General features: G+C 38.5%; 1 protein-coding gene across 22 annotated transcripts in view; it reads left to right on the top strand.

Annotated features, from left to right (window-relative positions):
• Positions 1-14519, top strand: part of C2CD5 (C2 calcium dependent domain containing 5) — a 68055-nt gene extending 53536 nt beyond the window's left edge. For 9 of the 22 annotated variants that reach the window (XM_086479261.1, XM_086479141.1, XM_086479131.1 and 6 more), the window contains 10 exons: positions 2846-2907; positions 3915-4013; positions 4431-4520; positions 5288-5375; positions 6416-6502; positions 7977-8027; positions 9042-9143; positions 9983-10173; positions 12180-12326; positions 13953-14519. In XM_086479261.1, the coding sequence (XP_086335387.1) occupies positions 2846-2907; positions 3915-4013; positions 4431-4520; positions 5288-5375; positions 6416-6502; positions 7977-8027; positions 9042-9143; positions 9983-10173; positions 12180-12326; positions 13953-14081 (1046 nt within the window). In that variant the 3' untranslated portion in view covers positions 14082-14519. Of the gene's footprint in view, positions 1-2845; positions 2908-3914; positions 4014-4430; positions 4521-5287; positions 5376-6415; positions 6503-7976; positions 8028-8801; positions 8856-9041; positions 9144-9982; positions 10174-12179; positions 12327-13952 lie in introns of all 22 variants that reach the window. The other 13 variants (XM_086479252.1, XM_086479214.1, XM_086479238.1 and 10 more) reach the window with 5 other exon arrangements.
• Positions 14520-20651: the final 6132 nt, after the last annotated feature.

The following is a 20651-nucleotide window of genomic DNA, read 5'->3' as shown; positions in this document are numbered from 1 at the left end:
GTCTTTGTATTCACTGTTAAAAAAGTGAAGTCTGAAATGATTTGGAATTCTTAAATCACTCACAGCATTTTTATCCAAGTCAGTATTGGTCGTCTTCTGTAGAAGGCAGTAAGGTCAAATAATAGAGTAGTTTCTAATTTCTTCAGTGTTGTAGATCTATTTTTAAGAAGTGTTGCAACTTGAGAACATAAGTGATTAAAGTGAGTAATTTTCAAAATTCAATCATGAGACTTGAAATCAATGTCTCTTTACAGTACAAATACGAATGTTGAGGCTGCATTGGTGCAATAGAACTTTGTGAGGTGTCCGTTTAGTTGTCTGCATTTAAAAATTATTTAAGTACCTCATGTAGGGGGAGGTTTTCTGAGTCACTCAATGTCTGCTTGCTGATAGGGACCTGGCAAGAATGTGTATTGCATTAATGTAAGAGCTGGGGCAGGGAGAATCCCACAGAATAGCATGCTAACAGTTCATATTTCAGAAGCATCCTGAAAGGCAGTTACTGTCTTGTAAACAATATCCTTTGACAAACTTCTTTCTGTGCAGTTGGCTGTTTGCATTTTGAGCCCGTGTGCACCTTCAGTGTTTATAGAATTTTGCATCAGGTTCTGTACCCATATAAGAGCCAACTTCTTATGCTTGGTTTGTATCAGCCACTTTTTCCTTTTTCTTATATTGAGAAGTGAGTCATTGCTTTGTATCGGTCTTGCTTTATACAATTTGTGATTGTATAGATATCTGTCATATCCTCCTCGATGGAACTCCTGGATCTGGATAAGAGGCTAATGTACTTATCGATTATATGGAAGTTTCTCTATACATTTAGTTGTCCTTGTCCTCCCTCTCTTATATTTGTGAGTTTCCCCATGTTTCTTCTGAGCACCTGTCTGTTCCCTTCCTAATAATTGGTATCAGTGTTTATCATTTTGAGCATTGTTGAGCTCAGAACTGTCCTTGTCATAGTTATCTATTATTGTCACCAAATCTTTTATTCCTGATCAGTTATCCATTGTTAGGTCCTGCTGCAGTTGCTTTTACTACCCTAAAATAGTACCTACCATCAGCAGTCACCTTGTTTTATCCTCTTTCGCAGATAGGTTATGAGTATGTTTCAAGCATACAATCTTGAGTTGCAGATGTCTCCACTGCGAAAATTGAGCATTTATTTTGACGCTCTCTTTCCAGTCTTAAAATAATTGCATTTCCTTCAATGGTACTCCATTCTACCCTTCAGCATATTAGTTTCTTACAAGAGTCCTTGGTGAATAATCTTGCCAAATGCTTTTTGATGTCCGAAGTAGACTGTGTCAGTCAGATGCCTTTTGTCTGCATGCTTGTTGTCAGCTTGTGAGCCATGGTTGTTACTTAGTGGTATCAGCTCCTCTGCAGTGTCTTTTTTCATCTGCCCATGAACTCCATTTTCTAAAATAGCTTCTACGGGTCAGTAATACAGATAGCTGTACTAGGCAAAGTAGTAGGTGCCAGTCACTAAAAACACCTCACTACCTGAAGACTAAAGAATCCTCTCCTCTGGTAGTGGGGTAATTTAGAGTTCAACGCCAATTAGTCAGCTTTTTAATCTTTTGCCTTTCATGTTTCTGTGAATCCTTATTTTTCATTTACCTGTTTGTTAAATATCTCCTTCAGACGCTTCTTTGAGGCAGGTTCTCTGGTGGAAAATAACCAAGGAACTAGTTTCCCACTATTGTGGAAAGCTCCACTACCATGGTGAAGACTGATGTGGGGGAAAAAAAAAAAAAAAAAAAAAAGGCATGTTTTCTGCTATTGTGTTATCATCTCGGCATATTCTTTCTGTATCTTACTTGACTCTTCAACGAGATTCCTGCTTTTGATGTTCTGAAAGAAAATCTATTAATATTTATACCTTCCGCAAGCTGCTACACAATTTCTTTTCTAGCTTATTTTCTGCATTTACATAGGCTCTACCAGATTTTTCTCTTTTATGTTCATTTAGCTATATCTTTAGATTTTCAGCATTGCTTATTTGCTGTTTATAACTTTTCTTACCCTGCTATTTAAGTCATTATACTTTTTTTTTCTTCTTTTCTTTTCCAGTCTCTGTTAGTAAGTGCTACGTGTTTGCATTGTCTCTAGATAATACCTTTAAAGCATCTCTATGCTGTCTGTCACAGGTTAGCTTTTTAGCTGTTCCTGTCACACCTTTTTAATAGGTTTCCTCATTTGTACATAGTTTGTCTATTAGAAACTAGGTAGAGCAGTAGTGGATTTTGGATGTTTGCCCTTCTTACAAGAATGATTAAGTGTATCTTGATCAGAGCTAAAAAACTTTGAACGCTTCTCCCTGCTCAGGACCTTGAGTCAGGTTTCTAGTTTTGTGGGTTCCACAAGGAGCAGTTCCGTCAAGCAGTCGGGGAGCTTGTCTCACCATTTAGTCTCAGCATCAGATGACATGAGTTACTCAGCTCCCATGAGGAGCAACTGTCACTGTTGCCCTTCACTCTATTGTAGCCTCTCTCGTGTTCCTCAATGTGATGACATTTCTGGCCTTGCTTTTTGCTGGGTGAAGGAATACTCAGAATAAGAATTCTGTAGTGAATTAGTGTTTTAGGAGTAGTGAGTTCCATCTTTCCTATCAATTTTTTTCACTGCACTACGAATAATAGAAAACAAATGTTATGTTGTGTTCTTCAGACGCTTTGTTTGGTTTTTGGATGTTGTCTTATTTCTGGTATATTATTCAGTATTCAAAAACACATGATGGAAGATACTTGCAAAACATCAAGTAAGGTCACATGTGTGTCTTTAAAAGTATTTTTTATATTTCGGTATGCAACATAGATTTCCCCAAATATTTTCTTCACAGGTTTTTACAGTTGCAACACAGAAATTATGCCTGGTATAAATAACTGGACACCGGAAATTCAAGTAAGGTTAATCAAAGAAAATTAAAACTTTTTTTCCAAATTGTGTTGAAATATCCTGTAGTAAATTATTAAATATTAGAGATCACTAGTTTTAGGATACTGGTCTTAGAAATAAAAGTAGTATTTTGGTAGGGAAAATAGCGTATGAGAACCTGTTTCTTTGTGGTTTTTGTCAACACTGTTATGTAACAGAGAACCTGGTACAAAAATTAGAAAATAATTATGGTAAATATGAACTTTAAGGCTTGGGGCATTTTTAAGAGCTTGGCTAGATTTTTAAGGCTCTTAAAAGACAGAAATTGTTGACTATGTTACTTAGTGTGAGATACTGACTACAATAACATTAACAGCTTAAGATAAATAAGAATTAGATAAAGCCAGTCTGGTGAGTAGAGAAAAATTCCATTTATAATTAAGGTTAAACATTTTGCTCGTGTTTGTACATGCAATTTAGTCTCATGTAGAGAGAGTTAAAACAGATCTATCTAAGTGAGCTTTTACACCTAATTGTCACAATGCAAGACTGTTCTTTGCAGAGGCACAGCTCAAACCTGAAAACAGTATGACTGCACCAGCAGCATACTCTCAGGTTGCTGGGATTGCCTGTGTATCTGTATATGACATTCCATTATTGTCTATATTGTTGTACACAATTAACATAATTTTCAACAGCAGTTAACAAAATGTGTAGCAGGTAGAATGATTCCTTTTATGAAGCAAGTAAAAAGAACAGAGTATTTCATATCTTGCTTAATCGGTTGTTTCATATATTCATGTACATCAGTTCACAGAAAACTTGCCTTTTGTTTGTAAAATTTCATGAGCAATAGGCACTTTACTTGACTTATTGTAGCTACAGTTCTTTCCTTTCCATCCCTCTCCCCCCCTCCCCGCCCCCCACTTACCATGTTACGCGTTATTTGCTTTCTTTATGCATTTGTTTTGGTTTTAATATAACATAGAGGCCTATACTGGAAAGAAAAATAAGCATGTCTGTTTCTAATTCAGATGTTCACTGCGGTAAGAGTATCCAGATTAAGCAACGTTAACCTAACAAATCAAACACTGAATAAGAACTTCAATGATCTCTGTGAGAATCTGTTGAAGGTAAGAATCTTATTTCAAACATTTTTTTTGAGTTGTTCAAATGGAAGCAAAGTAAAATCAGGCTATACTGAAAATAACGCTTTCTTCATAATTACTTTTTTGAATTGGACTACAAATTGTCTGTAATTAGTTTGTAAGCTGCTCTAAAGATAGATTCAGCCTTCTTAGAATGTTAAGGATTTCCAGAGCTCTTTGAATCTATGAGTCGTTTCACTGGTAGTGTACTCTGGAAACAGAAATATAAAGATTGCTGCACAGTAGATTGCATTCTATCCTGACTTTTCACACCTGTGACTCCTCAAGAAAAAAGATATGATTAGATGATTTCTACTATGAAAAATAATTTTGATCTTTAATTTCTCTGAAATAAACCATACATTTTTTAAAGTAACACAAATAATGTCTTGTCTTCAACAGAGCTTGTATTTTAAACTACGGTCTATGGTTCCCTGCTGCCTTTGTCATGTAAATTTTACAGTTGCTCTGCCAGAGGATGAATTAGTTCAGGTAACTAAACTGCTTGTTTTGACTTTCAGCATGTAGGTATGACAGTTTTGGCCTTTAACATTGTTGCTCGGAGTAAACTAGGCTTGGATTTGATTTGCCAGTATGTCTGGTGAATTCTGAAGTAAAACTTAGGGCCTTAACATTCGGTGAAGAAAAATAGATGACCTATTGAGTGTTACAGTTTTGAGAATCAAGGGACTACGTGCCATTTCATGATCACAGTGCATCTTAATAGCATGTACCTCTTTAGTTACAAAGGAGATTGAAAGTCCTGACTAGATATCCATTAAAAGATGTTGCCGCATACACTACAAGAATACAGCACACTAGTTTTCTAAGTATACTGTCATTATAATTGTCTAATTTTTTTCTTGCCATTTGAAGATGATGCAATACACTTCATTATTTTTAAAGAAAATGTTTTCTTTAGAAGTGTAGCATCATTCTTGTGTTCAGTTAAACATCTCTTTCTCTTACAAATATAATGATAATGAGTTTTTATCATTTTTTTTTTATGTCAGTTCACCAAGAAAGAAGGAAAGAACTGATAAACAAAATCATAAACCACTGTCAGGTGTATGTTCTAACAATGCACCTTAGTGTATTACCTTTTATGCTCTTCTGTGAAGGGTTTTTAATGTCTGATTAGATGATCCCCCCCCTCCCGTTATTTTTCTATGGTAAAAGCTGGCTTGTTTGCAAAATTATTTTTGCAGATTGCATGAAAGATCAAGTTACCTAACATGCCATATATTTCTGATTTGCAGATTGCAGTCACAGCTGTTGCAATTACATTTGACAAAAACCAAGCATTACAAGCCAACAAAGCCCCTACAGAAAAATCACAGCAAAGAGGTAAATGTTGTGAGGCATGTAAAGAGATAATATCTTTCTTTCTTTTTTCCCCAGTACCTGATGAATCTGCGTTTTAATTTCAGTTACCTATACATGATTTACAGGGAGGTTCTGTAAAATCGTACGGTTGTAACATAGAGGTTTTTGGAGTTCATGGATGTGACCTCCAGCAAGATGACTTATTAAATATTAGGTATTTGCTTTCTGTAATCAACAAACTTATAGTAACATGAAAAAAATGTTTGGTATTTCCTTATTACATGTACCATCTTTCTTTAAATATTTTTATCTAAAGAATTAGTGTAACAAATGATGACACTTCTGTTACATCTTGAAACATATGGTGTAAATCATTAGAGAATGCTTGTTCTTGTAAGTAGCAAAGAAGGCAGAAAATAAATTATTCATAATACTTAAAAAAAACCCTCCCCAAAACCCTTAAGTAGGTCAATAATATTTTTGGAGATCAGTGAAGCATATAGCATTATGCAGGGAATAGAAGAGACTACTGCAATCTGCGTATGTCATCTTGCTAATGGAGCACCACCATCTTAAGATAGAAGTGTATGTTTGCAATGTGGATGTGGAAATTTAGATAGAACTGTAGAAGATACTCCATTCTGAAGAATGGAATTAAGTAGTAGAACAGAGCCATATGTTTATAAAACATTAGTTATACCTTACTTCTTCAGTAGTAACAGTTTTATGTGAATTAAATCAAATGTTACTTTTTACTGTAATGTATGGCTAACTCGGATCCAACTGCGGAATCAAATTAAAATGCATGAATTGACTTAATATTTTTTCCTGGAAATACTGAATCAAATTCTGTTCAATGGAACACTGGTTCTGTTCAGTTTTGCAGCTGGATTTGTTGTCAGACACCTAACTGTTTATACAGAACTGCACCGCTATATGCACATGCTGAAAAAAAACGGTTCCATTCAGACCTGAGTAGATCGAATCTGTAGTGCTTATTATTACTGGCAAATCTTATTTCAGGGGTTAATTATCAATTGTATATGCTTTCTTTGTTGAAGCATCTACAGACAATGAAGAACAGCTACAATTTCCGTTGGAACTTTGCTCTGATCCCCTCGCTTCTCAACCATTCTCACCAGCTAAAGGTCAGTTAAATGGAAGAATGCTGAACTATTGGTTTTTACTGATTTGGAGTTCTGCTTTTTCATTGTTGCAATAGCTTTAAAATATCTGTACTTTGACATACTTGAAATATTATTTACTACCTAAGCTTAATGGATATGTTCACTCCTAAAGTCAGATTTTTTGACAACCACATAAGACGAATTGGTCAATCCTTCTGTATGTATTATTTTGTAGATTTCCTGTGGTTCTTCTGTCTTTGCATTTAGAGTATTGAAAATACTGCAAACCACTGGGTGTTGTGTGCTGTTTAGCTTAAAGAATTATAAATAACTCAATAATTAGTCTTGTCTTCTACTGCTTTGCTTCTGTAAATGGCCCATATAAAATAACTCCATGTATTGTCAGCCTCAAGTGATTAATCTCATAGTTTTCATGGCGGGAGATACTTTATTTAGCAATTACTGGTTGTTCAGCTGAGCGAAATTGCATGCATTTTTTTTTTAAGTAAAAGGAACCTAAACTTGCATAGTAAACAATTTGAATAATGCAGCTGCTTTATTTTACCTGAGCTAGAACTGCATTTAAAGGATGGTTGTTGGAATTCTTAGATGGTTGTCTTAAAAATAAGGTTATCATTCATTGAAATCAGCTGTCTTACTTCTTTCTCCATTGTTGGATTATTTGCCCACCAAAATGGCCAGTGGTAGGAAATCTAGTATCTGTGAATTATTGTCAGTGTTCTTTTAATAAAATGTTAGAGCGCTCCCTTTTTTGCCCATTACATAAGTTCTGTAAAGGAGACTGCCTGCCACATTTATTGGTATTTTCAGAGGTCAGATTAATTTCAGCAATAATATTTTTTGGGCTTATTTTTTATTTTTATGCATTCTTGTGTGCTTAACTTTTAATTTGTCAAATTATAATACTATTAACCTTTCATTTTCAAAAAGAGGAGCTATCCAGAAATTTCTGACTGCTTTTTCACTGTTACTAGACTGTGCTACTTGTATAATGGGCACTGACCAGTAGAGGGTAGCCTGTTCACGTGTATCACTTTTCCTGATGTTCTTCACATTCTATATTCTACTGTACATCGCTTCAGAGGCTTTCAATCAGATAATTATTTAGACTTGAGGTTTTATGTAGACTTGAGGTTTCATTGTAGTTACATTTACTTAGCAGTTTATGTAATACATTGATACCTTTTTTACGTACTTTTCTGTAAGGTTGTTATTCTAAAAATGTTTGTATACAGCCTTGTACAGTAATGACCTTTAGTAAATGATCATATGATAATTTGCAAGGCAGATTTAGTAAAGTTAATTATTTACACCGATTTATTAGGTGCTATCAAGAACATGGTATACTATATATAGAAGATTTTTAAAATCGTATTTTACTGTAAAATATTTTCTTACAAGACGAGAGCTGTTGTCCGGTACAGCATGACTCTGTTCATATATTATCTGAATGGAAATCATTTTTTCTTATCAGAAGTCCTGGAGGGTGCAAGTTCCCACACAGGTATTCCTGCTGCTCAGAGAGGTGAGTTTATTTAATTTAGCCATATGCCAGAACAGAATGAGCATTCTTGGGATATTGGTATACTCTTTTTGGATGTGTCTTAATCCAGGAAGTGTTTACTAGTTAACTGAGAATGCATGCTCTGGTGTGGCTTAATGATACCATAATATTTTGATGTGGTTTTTTTTAGTTACAAAAGTCAGATTTGTTGATAACAAGTATCTCTCTCTCTGTCAGATACGTTGATACAACTTTATCTGACAGAAAATTAGTTCGCAGAGAGAGAGCTTTTTTGCTTGTCTTAATTTGAAGTTAGCATGTGTTCCTTCCGTTTCTTCAGGGTAATGAAGAAACGGTGTTTGCAGAACTTTTTTTTTTTTTTTAAAGATACGCAAACACCCCTGCAACTAATACCAAAAGTCATAGCAGAAACAACTCTACTTCTCGTAATGATAATGGGGGTGTGGGGTATTGGAGAGGGGGTGTTGGGGGAAGGAGGACAGCGTTTTGTAAGGAAAATTCATTCGTGTTTAAAAATGAGGTGTTGTTTCAGCTTGTGACTCTTATCCTCATCACCAAAGCTTTTTTTCAGTCTGTAGGTTAGATATTGATAAAGACATTAGGAAGTGTAAACCATGATCAGCAGCTCTTCATGAGGAAAAGAATAGCAATGAAAATTAAAATTAAACAAGGCTTAAATAAACTTAAAGAAGCCAGAACTTAATACCTAAATGAGATTAAAAAAAAAATAATCTAGCCTAAGTCATTAATGACTGTATTTGCATGTTTTTTCAGTGATGAAGTCCCAGTCAGGCAGTTGGTTCACAGCTGGGACATCACCAGAAATCGGTACACTGGTTTGGACGAGTCCAAACCTATATTGTAACTTTTCCTTTAAACGGACCTGGAAAGGGATGTTTGTTCTCTCTCAGATACAGATAATTGCTTCCTTAAAAGGAGCATTGAGATGAGCAAGAGACATCATCCATATTTTTTTCTTTGTTTTTTCTTTTGTTTTTCTGTCTGTGTTTTCAGCAACGTCAATTGATTACAGTTCCTTTGCAGACAGATGCAACAGCTGGATAGAGCTCATTAAACTGAAAGCTCAGACCATAAGGCGCGGATCAATTAAGACAAGTAGGCGGCTGTTTCTACCACGTTATGATAATCTGAGACATATCTCTGATTTCCCAGTGGTGAATAGGGGAGTTCCCTGCCCAGCAATAGTATTGCAGATCACATGTAGAATGAATACTTGAGTGTGAAAACTGCCGACATTGTTAATATCTCTGTAAGCTAATATAGGGTTTATGAGCCAGTGTCATAAAAAGCAAAGTAGAGTATTTCTGTTCACGTAGTAAAAATTAGTTATCAATAAATGTGTACGCCTACTAATTATATAACATACACTGCATGGATGTAGGTGTATGTATGATCTTGGAAAATTTTTGGTGAGAAACAGGAAGCAATCACCAAGGTGACAGTCAAGGCAATGGTCACTAAATTAGCAAGTGGTGAGTTATTTTTCAGTAGTTCTTTGGCCACAGGTCTGACTATCTTGCTTAAATTAGCAGAGATTAATACCTGTTTTAATGGAAAATGCTGCACTGGGGAAACACAACAACTTTCACACTTCCTATAGTTTGTTCCTCCAGCAGAATACGTATTTCAAAATGTTGGCACTTTTTTCTTTACCTTCACTTTATAACTGATCGTTGTATGTGCAGCTACTCGCCTCAATATTTTCCTTTGCAGGAATGCCACTCTTCCAAATAAATTCCATTTCAGCTTTTTGTCTCCTTTTGCATGCGTTGCATGATAATTTCCTTTCTCACATGGTATGGCTGAGCATCACAGGCAGCTGAATGTTGTCACCAAGCTATTTGGAAACCATAAAGAAGAGTTTTTGTGTTTTGAGAAACAGTAATCGATCTTACTTGATAGTTACTTTTTCTTCTTTTTTCCCATCTTTTTAGCTGCTTCACTTGATAAAGCAAGTCCATTGGCTGAGGGATACTTACGGCACCGCTCTGTTCCATCATGCACCAATTCTACCGTCTCGGTTGTTAAGATGACACCTCTTTCTTTTCTGCCTGGGGCAAAAATAACCAAATACCTTGGGATAATCAACATGTTTTTTATACGAGAAACCACTTCTTTGCGTGAGGTGAGCGTATCAGGGATTAGCACTTCTTGTTAATGATAATAATCGGAGGTAAATATCTGAAGGGGTTTGAGCTGAGGTGTGGCATGGCAAGAGAATAGTCTTTGTCACTGGAGGGTAGGTGCTGAATGGGGAGCAAGTTGCATTGCACTGCTCGTCATAGAGCACATAATCCTGCTTTGTGTTTGACAATGTTAGGAAGGGGTTATTGAACCATTGCCATTGCTGTTCAATTTGGATGTAATGCTAAACCAGTGAGTTCTTAAACAGAACTATATCGAAAAGATGGATCTTTGACAAACAGTGGTAGTTGGGATCATTTGAACCCCAAACTGAGATTAATTTAAATGCTAAAAAGAAATAATAGTCCATCACTTCATCACTGAGAAAGAACTTCCACAGTGTGTTTGGATTTTAGAATTCTTTGGTTAATACAAGGTTTCCCATATCATGTATAACTGTTATGCTGATTTTGAATACTGCATTCCGTGCATTCTCAGTAATGTAGCTCTGTGTGACGAATGAATAAAAAAACATGCCGTAGACTATATAACCACACAACCAGCTTAGAGGGTGTAGCTAGTGATACTCCATGATCTCCAGTCTGGATCTGGACAACAGATAGTCCTCTGAGCATGCCAGAAAGCAAGACATGTTCCTTATAGTTTTCATATCCTTTTGGGAAGTAGCTGCATCTTTCTGCTACAATTTCCAGCCACAGAAATAGGATGTACCTCTTGCCTGTTTTGTCAGTGATGAAGAGTTTCTTGCTAATTGCACATGTATAAAATTATGGTGCAGATGTTAATAAAAATTATCAACCTTCATGCTTTTATTGGTGAAATTATGCTTGCCTTTTTGTTCGTTAGTTTTCATCCAAGATACGTTTTCTTATGGCTTTACGAGTCTGTTCCGGGTAGATTATACTTCTTCCAGTAGATATGAGCGCAGCCTGTATTTGTTGCAGTTCAGCTTCGCTAGCTTCCTCTTCTGCCTGCCTCTTTCATTTTCTCCAATGGCGCATGCACACACACACGTGGGAAGTCTAGTGGTCTTGCCTTTCACTTTCATTTTGAAATTTTACAGATATTTTGAACCAATAGTGAGCTCCGCTTCATCAGTTTCTTTCCTCGTTTTTTTTCTTGTGCATTTTGGTTTTTTTTGGTTGGTTGCCTGATTTTGTGTACTCGGTTTTTCCCCATAACTCAATGTAGTTGCTCACGTTCTTTCACAAGGATTATCTAGGAAAAAGCCATGCTTCATTGTTTTCCTTCTCTGCCTTTTCACAGCAATTTAGATCATTCAGCTGGGCATCAAAGAAGTAAAAAATCGCCCACAAGCACCATCAAGTCAAAAAGCTTAATGCAACAGGATGTCTAGAAGTTCTCTTGGGCTTCAAGGGGGGGGAAAAAAAGGCTTGGATAGCTCGCTTGTCACGTCTGCTCTGTCCCTTGCTTACTTTGTATTTTGAGGTATCATTTCTTTAGTGAATGTTGAGAACTAAAGAGTCATTAGCATACATGAAGTTGCAGTGACCAAAGGTAATGGCTGCTCCTTACCACTAATTTCCAAGAAGTCTAAATCTCTCTTAACCCTCAGTGGAAATGATTCTTTATCTGCTTCCTAGTTACAAAAAAAAAAAAAACAACCCGGGCAGCATCCTTCCTGACAAAAGAAAAAAGTAATTATTCAACTGTCATTGGAATATTAAAATGTTCCTGCAGAGGTGTAGGAACATCTGAAAAGTATGAGTATATGTAATATACTGAGTGCAAAGAATACCAGTCACAAATGAATAATCTACTTTGTGATTCTTTTCCTCAAACAGTCAGTTCCGTTCATCTGATTTTTAACTGTGACCCATTAAACAGTGAATAGCTTTTAAGTTCTATATAATACACAGTTTAGGATTCACTGAAATATTCAGCTGATAAAAATGTAGGAAAAGTATTCAGCATCTTGTAGCTATACCTAACGTAAAATGTAATTATTTTTTTTTTCCATTTTAGGAAGGTGGTGTCAGTGGTTTTCTCCATGCTTTTATTGCTGAAGTGTTTGCAATGGTGAGAGCTCATGTTGCAGCTTTAGGGGGGAATGCAGTTGTCTCGTACATAATGAAGCAGTGTGTTTTCATGGAGAATCCAAACAAAAATCAGGTAAATTATGATATGAAATAACAGTGCTATTGTGATTAGCATGACACAAATACACATTTTATATTTTAAAAACCTGCAAACCTATAGAGCCATGTGTCCCATCCCACTTGGTGGGTTTCAGGGTAGGTGAATCTTTTGTGTGCTCCCTTTTTAAAAGGGATTTTCCTCTGCACAGCAGAGACCCTTTGCTTGGCAAAGGTAGCGAGTCAATAACCTTCTTTGGTCAGTAGATTGGCAGCAATAACACACTTTATTAGTAATATTTCACAGACTAGATAAAGATATGGCTTTCCCTAATTTTATCTAATAATATGGAGAGAGGAAAAAAAAAAGAGTGAAAAAGAGAAAGAAAGAAAGAAAGAGAGAAAGAAATATCACTACTCCTGTGGTCGGTCCAGCAATGTCTTGCAGGTCTGATTTGATCTTTGGTTCTCTGGTGGTGGGTGCACCCCTGTGTCTTGATTATTGGTATTTTTATTGTCACTTTCTATTAATATTCATGAGTCCTGTTCATGTTATCCTGTCCTCTTCTTGCTTTTCATACTAATTGGGACGCAGGTGCAGTATACAGCATTTTGGGGGCTCCAGGGGGGTTTTGTCCACTATAGATAAGAGAGTGGGCCTCCCCAAGCCCAGTGTCTACGTGTAGATAAGGGAGTGGGCCTCCCCACGTCCAGAAACACCCCTCTTCTGCAGGGTTTGTCTATTTGGATAGGGGAGGTTGGGTAGCTGCTCCACTGAAGTCCCCTTAACTGTCACCCCAGCTAAAGTTTCTGAAGAGGGGAACACTGCTCCACCCTTTTGTCTCCAAGGACGGAGCACCACTCCACCTTCTCACGGCCTGTTCCCTCCCTGGAGCAGGCTGTACTGCAAAGCCGGCTGTTTTTAGGGCTAATACATACAACTTGCACCGTAAAACAGGTTTGTTCAAGACACATACATAAAATCTGCAAAACAGGTTGTTTAAGGCAAAAATATCAGTGTCCTTCACACATACCGTGTCTGCATAACACTTCTGGATCTCTCATTATAATGTTTGCTTAAAGAAGCCAAAAGTGTTCTTGCACATTTGAGTTAACACAAAATTAAAAATATGCTTCATAAATACCCAAATGGGTAAAAATGCTGTTTACTAGAATGAAGTAAATTGCAGTAAATAGTGGAACAGTAGTGCTGAACTTCCTTTGCTTTTCTGATGTTGCAGTGTTAGGATTTTCATCCTAGCTCCATGTAAAAATACCTGGAGTTGCTGATATAAAATGCTCCATTTTGGGCATAAAGGGACCAAACTTAGTTAGTAAATACAGCAACAGAATATGGTTGGTTTGGTACACAAAATATGTTCAAAACAATAGCGAAAGCGAGTACGGCTACCCAGACACTTCATTTGTGGCGCTCTTATCGGAATCTGTCTACATGTTTGGTAGTACATAAGTGAGTGGATACAAAAGAAAATACAGCAGAGATTGCCTCACTGATAAATTCAAATAATTGGTCCTTCTGATCTCTGATTTTTCTACTATCTGTGTAGTTATATCTAGCAGGTGTAAGTAAGCAAAATATTCTGTTATTTAATGTTTGGTAACTGAGTATTGTCTTTTTTTTTTTTTTTTTTTTTTTCTCCAGGCTCAATGTTTAATAAATGTCAGTGGCGATGCAGTCATCTTTGTACGTGAGTCCGAGTTAGAAATGTTACCAGTACAACCCACAGTTGTTTCTCAACCCACAAGTTCTGGAGGAGAGGTCACAACATGAAGACAGAAAAAGTGAAATAGTCTCTGCCAAATATAAAGATTATTTAAAATGTGGGAACGTTTAGGTTTGCATCTTCAAAATCAGTATCTCCCCATAACATTAACAGCCAAAATTCAAGACAATCGCTGTACTTTGTCCTTTAACTTTATGTCATAGTCAGGGCAACATATTGGCAGGTATGTTCTGATTCTTTTGTTACAATTACAGGGCCCTGTGAAACCTAGACAGTAGGTGAAGCACTGATGGGAGAGTATGGATTAAAATAGCAGGTGTCACATGGAACTGTGAAAGTAAACAAAAATTCTGTTGCATTTTTCAGCTGTTCAGCAGGACCACGATAAGTTGTAATTCAGAACCATTTCTGAGTTTGCATATTGTATTAGCTGATTCTCAGCTCAGTTTAAAAAACAAAAGAAGGGTCAGGGTGGGTGGGAGGTAATGGAGAAGCCTGTATTGGCAGACTTTGCTGGAGGAGCAAGAGATTTGTGCGCAGGCTAGAAAAATATGGGCTGAAGTCTGAACTTACCTTCGATCATAGAGTGTGAAGAGGAAGAAGCAGCACCAAAAAGTCAGTTTGAATTTTTGCAGGCTAAAAATAACTTTGCAACTGCTTATGAACTTTTTTTTTTAAACTATTACTATGTTTTGGGTGGGTGTTTCAGAGTTTTTTTGTTGTCTGTTCTTAAAAAGGTGCCTCGTCATCCCTATGGTTAAAAAAAAAAGTTCCAAAGTGTGTTTGGTGCTGTTCACTTCAATATTGACAAAACAGGTATTTTTTTTTTTTTTATATATAAGATTCTGTGAAAGAATTGTCCTGAGGCTCATTTTCTTCAGGCATGATCTCTTGCAAGGATCACATAAACAGTCCGAAAGTCAGTTATACAGAGGTATACTCCAGCCTGCTTTCCATTTAACAGATTGGAAATACCTGGCTAATTGGAGATTGATGTATGTTTGTGATGCTGATTTCTATAAGTTGGTTTTGTTTGGGTGTTGGGGTTGTAGTTTGTTGTTTGTTTGTTTGTTTTTCCAGTACAGTAGCTGGGAAATGAGGGTACTGCAAAGAAAGGAAATTTGTAATTTCCAGTAAATGTAAAAAAAAATGCAAACTTTGATTTGAAGATGCATTCTTACTTAATTCTGACAATACCATACATGGAACTTGAAGAAACATGTAAACTTGAATGTAAATACTCTGCTTAGTGTTGAAATTAAGCAATGGCATGATTATTTGTTAAAACTAATTATTTCATTGTAAATGAGCATGGAAATCATTCTTGCACAATAAATTTCTTTATAAAAGTTATTTGATTTTTATATGTGTGATAGTTAAATGTGTATGCCGGATGCATATTAAAGATGTCCCACCCCCATTCTCCTCAGAGGAACATTTTTGTGTAGAATGTTACAACCTGATTATTTAAAATTTTGAGAGTTAATTATATTTAAAGTGTTCGAATTAGGTGCTCACCAGTACACTTTACTCCTACAGTTAATTGTCTTTCTAAATTCTGTAGCTGTTGCAGTCAAAGCTGCCATAAATTAAGTCGCCTGTAAGTAGTTGCAGCTCTTGATTATTTTGCAAGGCGGATCTTGTTCCCTTTGAAGCTGATGGCAGAATATTAATAACTCCAGAAGGTCTTGGATCTAGCACAAGAAGTTGTTTTCAGTATAAGTGTTCAGCATGGAAATATTCTCTGAAGTAGCACATTTAAGTAGCTGTTCCTGATTTTTTTTTTTTTTTTTGGTTTGGGTTGGGGTTTTTTTGGTAGCTTCGGGGTTTTTTGGTAGCTTCTGTGGAAGTATTAATGCCATCTTCTCATTTCTAGCTGTCTAAAAGGTCACAATTTCTTCTAGTGTGTTTGATCAGACATAGAGGAGGAGCTTTCTCATCTAGAAATTTTAATTCTTCTCTAGTTATTATTCCAGAAATGACAAAACATGTTTTTAACTGTTCCTGGGATTCAGCTTTTCCTCATTGGTCCAGCTGGATAAAAGTAGCCTGTAGGAAATTGTACACTTACATTGCTTTGATTGTTATTTTTGTCTTTCCAGTGTAAAAAAGGGGATAAGTGTGTGCAAATCCATTGTCATTTGGAACATTAGACCTCATACATTTCTCAGAGGAAAAAAAAGGATCATATAAACATAAGACAAACTTCAGGGAAATTAAGAGTGTGTAATTAAAAGGAAGACTGAAACACGAGTTAAGTATTTCAGTCACTAGCGCACAAAACCCCTTCGAGGAGCTGTGTGCCTACAACTGAAGTTGATCTTTGTTCCCTGCTGGGTTCAGCATGGCTGAAAATCGTACAAAGGTGCCTTGTTAGTTCACGACTTGTACCCCTTTAGTCATGACATAATAACATACAGTTTTGCTTGTAGGAGAATCGTTGGTGTTTCAGCTGAAATGGGAGCAGTTAATGCAAGATACCCTGCTCCTTGCTTGAGTGGGACTTCGAATGTGGGGAGACAATTGGTACCATTTGAGATGCTTGTGGCTCAAACATTGCTTTGCCGGGAGTTTACTCTGGCTGTTTGAGGGTAGCAGCTAATGCAGCTGCTTGTACTGGGTTTGGCTGGGATAGAGTTAATTTTCTTCATAGCAGCCGGTATGGTGCTGTGCTGGATTTGTGACCAAAACAAGGTTAACAGAGGGATGTTGTAGCCCTTACTGAGAAGTGCTTGCACAGAATCAAGGCTTTCTCTTTTATCATGCTGCCACCGCCCCAGCAAGTACGCTGAGGTGGGCAAGAGGCTGGGAAGGAAGGCAGCTGGGACAGGTTATCCTGTGCCACGCACCACCCTGCTCAGCGCTGAGCCTAGAGGGTGGTTCGCCAGGGCTTGCGGCTGCTCAGGGGCTGGCATTGGTTGGCTGGTGGTGAGCAGTTGCTTTTTGCATCACTTGTTTTTCTTAATTTTGTCCTCTTTTTTTCTGTTATTAAGCTGTCTATCTCAACACAGGAGTTTTCTTGCTTTCACCCTTCCGATTCTCTTCTGCATCCTTCTGGGAGGGAAGGAGCAAGCGAGCAGCTGTGGTGTTTGGCTGCCTACCAGAGTTAACCCACAGCATTGCTGCTTTCTCCTGACTTGAGGAATCCAAATGAGAGAGGGTAGAGTGAAAGCAGCCCTGCTCCTGCCTACAGCCCTCGGAACAGACGCTAAGCTTGCATTTAAAACCTTCACATCAATATTGTGACCAAATTGGGTGTTACCACCCTTCATAAGAAAGGAGACCACTTCTCCAGGTACTTGCTTTGCTTGCAGCAGTGAAGGCCTGTGTCAGGCCTTTAGGTGACTGGGCAATGTTCAGTCCTCAACTGTCCTCAGTAGCTGTCCCCTTCTCTGGAGAACAGCAGCAGGCTGAGGAAGAGCACCTGCAGGTGATTCTGGTGCTTGCTGGTTCTTTCCACAGCTTGCTTTAGCCAACACTGTTTTGAGATGTATAATGGTCGCTAAGACGGCCAACTCAAGCTCGAAGGTGGGCAGGAATTGGAGGGAGATGTTGGCTTCATGTTGGAGTCCCAACCAGCTCAGTGCTTTAGGAATGGAGCTTCTGAAATAACATCCCACTTCTATTTTTCTTTTTTTCTTTTTCCTTTCTTTTTTCAATTAGAAGCTTGTTTTCAGAGCTGGTTGAAATGTCCTCAGCTTGCATTTTTTTCCTTTGTTAACCTTCTAGTTTGTGAACTGTTATGCACGTGTGAAAGGTACTAAGTGACAGCACATGTCTTCTAGTGAATGGCATGAAGTTAATTGTGGCTCCCCTCTCCCCCAGGTGGAATCAAATGTTTTTTTCTTAGTGTTTAGTTGAAATTAGAATTTCCTTGGAAATGAAACTTGAGGGTCTGGTTCACTTTTGTCAGCCTGAAAGACAGCCCTGCACCTATCTTGCTAAGAGCTTACTGAGAGGCGGATACATGAAAATAGAAGCAAGACAGATGCAGGGAATTACAAACAGTTGTGAAGAGTGAGATGTCAGTGACTGAAGTTTTTGGAGAGCTTTCAGTTCCCTTTTGGTGTTCAGATAAGGATAGATGGAAGCTTTGATGACTGATCTGAATGAGTAACAGAGTGTTCTTGGCAAGCACGTTACGAACAACTGCTGCTGCGGCATCTGCGGATCTTCTGTCGAGCCTTGGGCTGTGCGGCAAGAAAAGTTTTCTTGCTATGCAGTGTTTGTAGTTTTGGTAGAGAGGGGAAAGCTCAGTTTTGGCTACTCTGCAAAGCAGAAACAAAGCAAAAAGGGGTGAAGTGACTTGCCCTGTGTGCAGAAGAGACCCATGCCCTGGGAGCACCAACAGGTCTTTACAGTCCCTGCCTGGCCTCATCCCACCCTGCCCAGGGCCCCATTTTAGCCACCGGGGCTGCCAGCCGCTGCCCCAGCGGTGCTGCAGCCGAGCCGGTCTCCAGCTCCCCGCAGCCCTGCCCTGCGCGGCCATGGGCACGGCTGAGCTGGGGCTGACCCTGGTGCCCCCCCGCTGCCCTGCTCCCTGCCCTGCTGCCCCAGGGAGCCCCCGTCACACCTGGGGGCCTGGGCAGCAGTGTGATGCAGGGGTAACAACTGGGTTTCAAGATGTAGGGTGACACAGTAGCTTAAATATTGAAACATCGTTCATTTTTAAACTTGCATAACTTACATTAGTCATGACAAGTCTGACACACTGAAGGTTTCCAGTGGCAGGAAAGGACTCCATCTTTCTGGGGCTCTTTCTTCCGTGCACAGGCTAGCTTTCTCCCCAGGTTTTTGGGAAGTCAGCTGTATAAACCCTGCCTGGTATGAGGACAAGCTGGGCTGCTGCTCCTCATCGGTACAAATGACCCAGTCGGTAGCACTTTTCATTGGTGTACCTCAGGTGTTTCACAAAATCAGTTTGGTATCATTTCTCCACTTCACAGTTGAAGTAGCTGAGATGGAGAGGTGTGAAGCAATGTGCCAAGGTCATGGTGGGAGAAGCAGGTCTTGCTCCAGGCATCAAAATGCCACGTTTGTGAGTATGGTGCGACAAATAAGAATGGGCTGAAGGCAGATCTGTGTGGTACTGGATCTGTTGTCATTGTAGCCACATGATGAATTCATTGCCTGAAAAACAGACCTTCATCTGCACCAATATAGCTGGAGTTAATGATCTTATCTAAGAATTTACTGTGTATATCAATGAGCAAATTGCTGAGTAGAAGCTGGAGTCTGAAACCGTTGATTTCATTTTTGGAAACGAGTCACATTTCAATTGACTTCTAGATTTTAGCATAAACACACACATTCACAATAAATGATGCACATTTATTTTTGTTGCAAAAGCATTTCCATCCCTGTGTGCAGAAATATTTCCTTAAACTGTAGTGAGGAGAGGAGCTAGGGTGATTCCAATTTTGGTTTTATTATGCCGTTACTTCCTGGTGTGCACTCTAAAGCAAGTAAAAGCACTTGCAGACAGCAACATTTCCTCTTCTTGCTTCCCTTATCTGCACACGATGTCTGTGCCCTCGCTGTGTAGCTGGCACCTTCCATTCCTGGGATCCTGCCCTGGGCTGTGCTTCCCTCTTGCTTCTCCCCCTGCCCTGTCTCTGGAGGGTTTGGTTAACCACAGGTCAGCAACAGCACGGGCATTCCTCTGCACGGAGGAGAGGACGCTGCTGTGTTTGAGTTTGGAAATTGCAGATTCTGTTCACACTTCTTGCAGGACAGCAGAGCTATCTGCATTGCAGAGCTGTAATTCAATTTTCAGGCTTTTACTGAAATTGATGATCTGTTTATGCTTTGGCCTCAGTCCAAGGGTTGGTGCCATTTGCATGAGTGGAAACGGCTGAGAGAAGGTGAAATGGAAGAGTTGCTTGTTATTAAATTGTCATAATCTTCCACCTCCGTCTTCCCCAATGCTCCAATCCTGTCCTTGCGCTGCATACCGCATGCTTTGTTACCAATTTACTCTGTCAATTAAGTTCTGTGTGCAGGGTGATCAGAGTACACTGGTCTGGAGGGATCTCTTGTTCATGCTAGAAACCTGCAAACAGGCTTTTAAATTGTCACTTTAATTTTACATATATCAACTGTCAAACTTACCCAGAGGCCACGTGAAGAGAATGAAACTTGGCAATAATGTCTTCACACAGTTGTTTCTGTTGACAGTGTCAGAGCACTATTTGTTGAAGGTGAAATGCTCTTGTGTTTCTGACACCACTACTGGTTTTGCCTGTCTCCACAATTAGCGGCAGAGCCCATCTGTGGGCCAGCCAAGAGCCCAGGAAGAGTTTGATGGCTCCAGACTATTTCCCTACTGCCACTGCAGAAGAAGAGGGGCTGAGATAAAGAAAGGAAAGGCAAGAGATGGGGTGCATAAAAGAAGGTAATGCAGGCGAGAGAAACAAGGAAAGAGCACAAAATGAAGTTGAGTGTCTACTAACAAAAAATGACAGGAAGGAAAATAGCTGATGGGAGAGCGAGATGAATAATTCTTCCCCCACCAAAATAAACAAGAAATACTGAAAATAAAGTATGATAATGTTTCAGCAATCACTACAATAATGTCTTGCTGATGATGAAAATTTTCACATGAGAGGACTTGTGTC

Source organism: Leptosomus discolor, chromosome 1 (assembly GCF_034619465.1).
Source record: "Leptosomus discolor isolate bLepDis1 chromosome 1, bLepDis1.hap2, whole genome shotgun sequence".
NCBI lineage: Eukaryota > Metazoa > Chordata > Aves > Leptosomiformes > Leptosomidae > Leptosomus > Leptosomus discolor.
The sequence above is the reverse complement of the archived record's forward strand: the minus strand, read 5'-3'. Positions and strand labels throughout refer to the sequence as shown.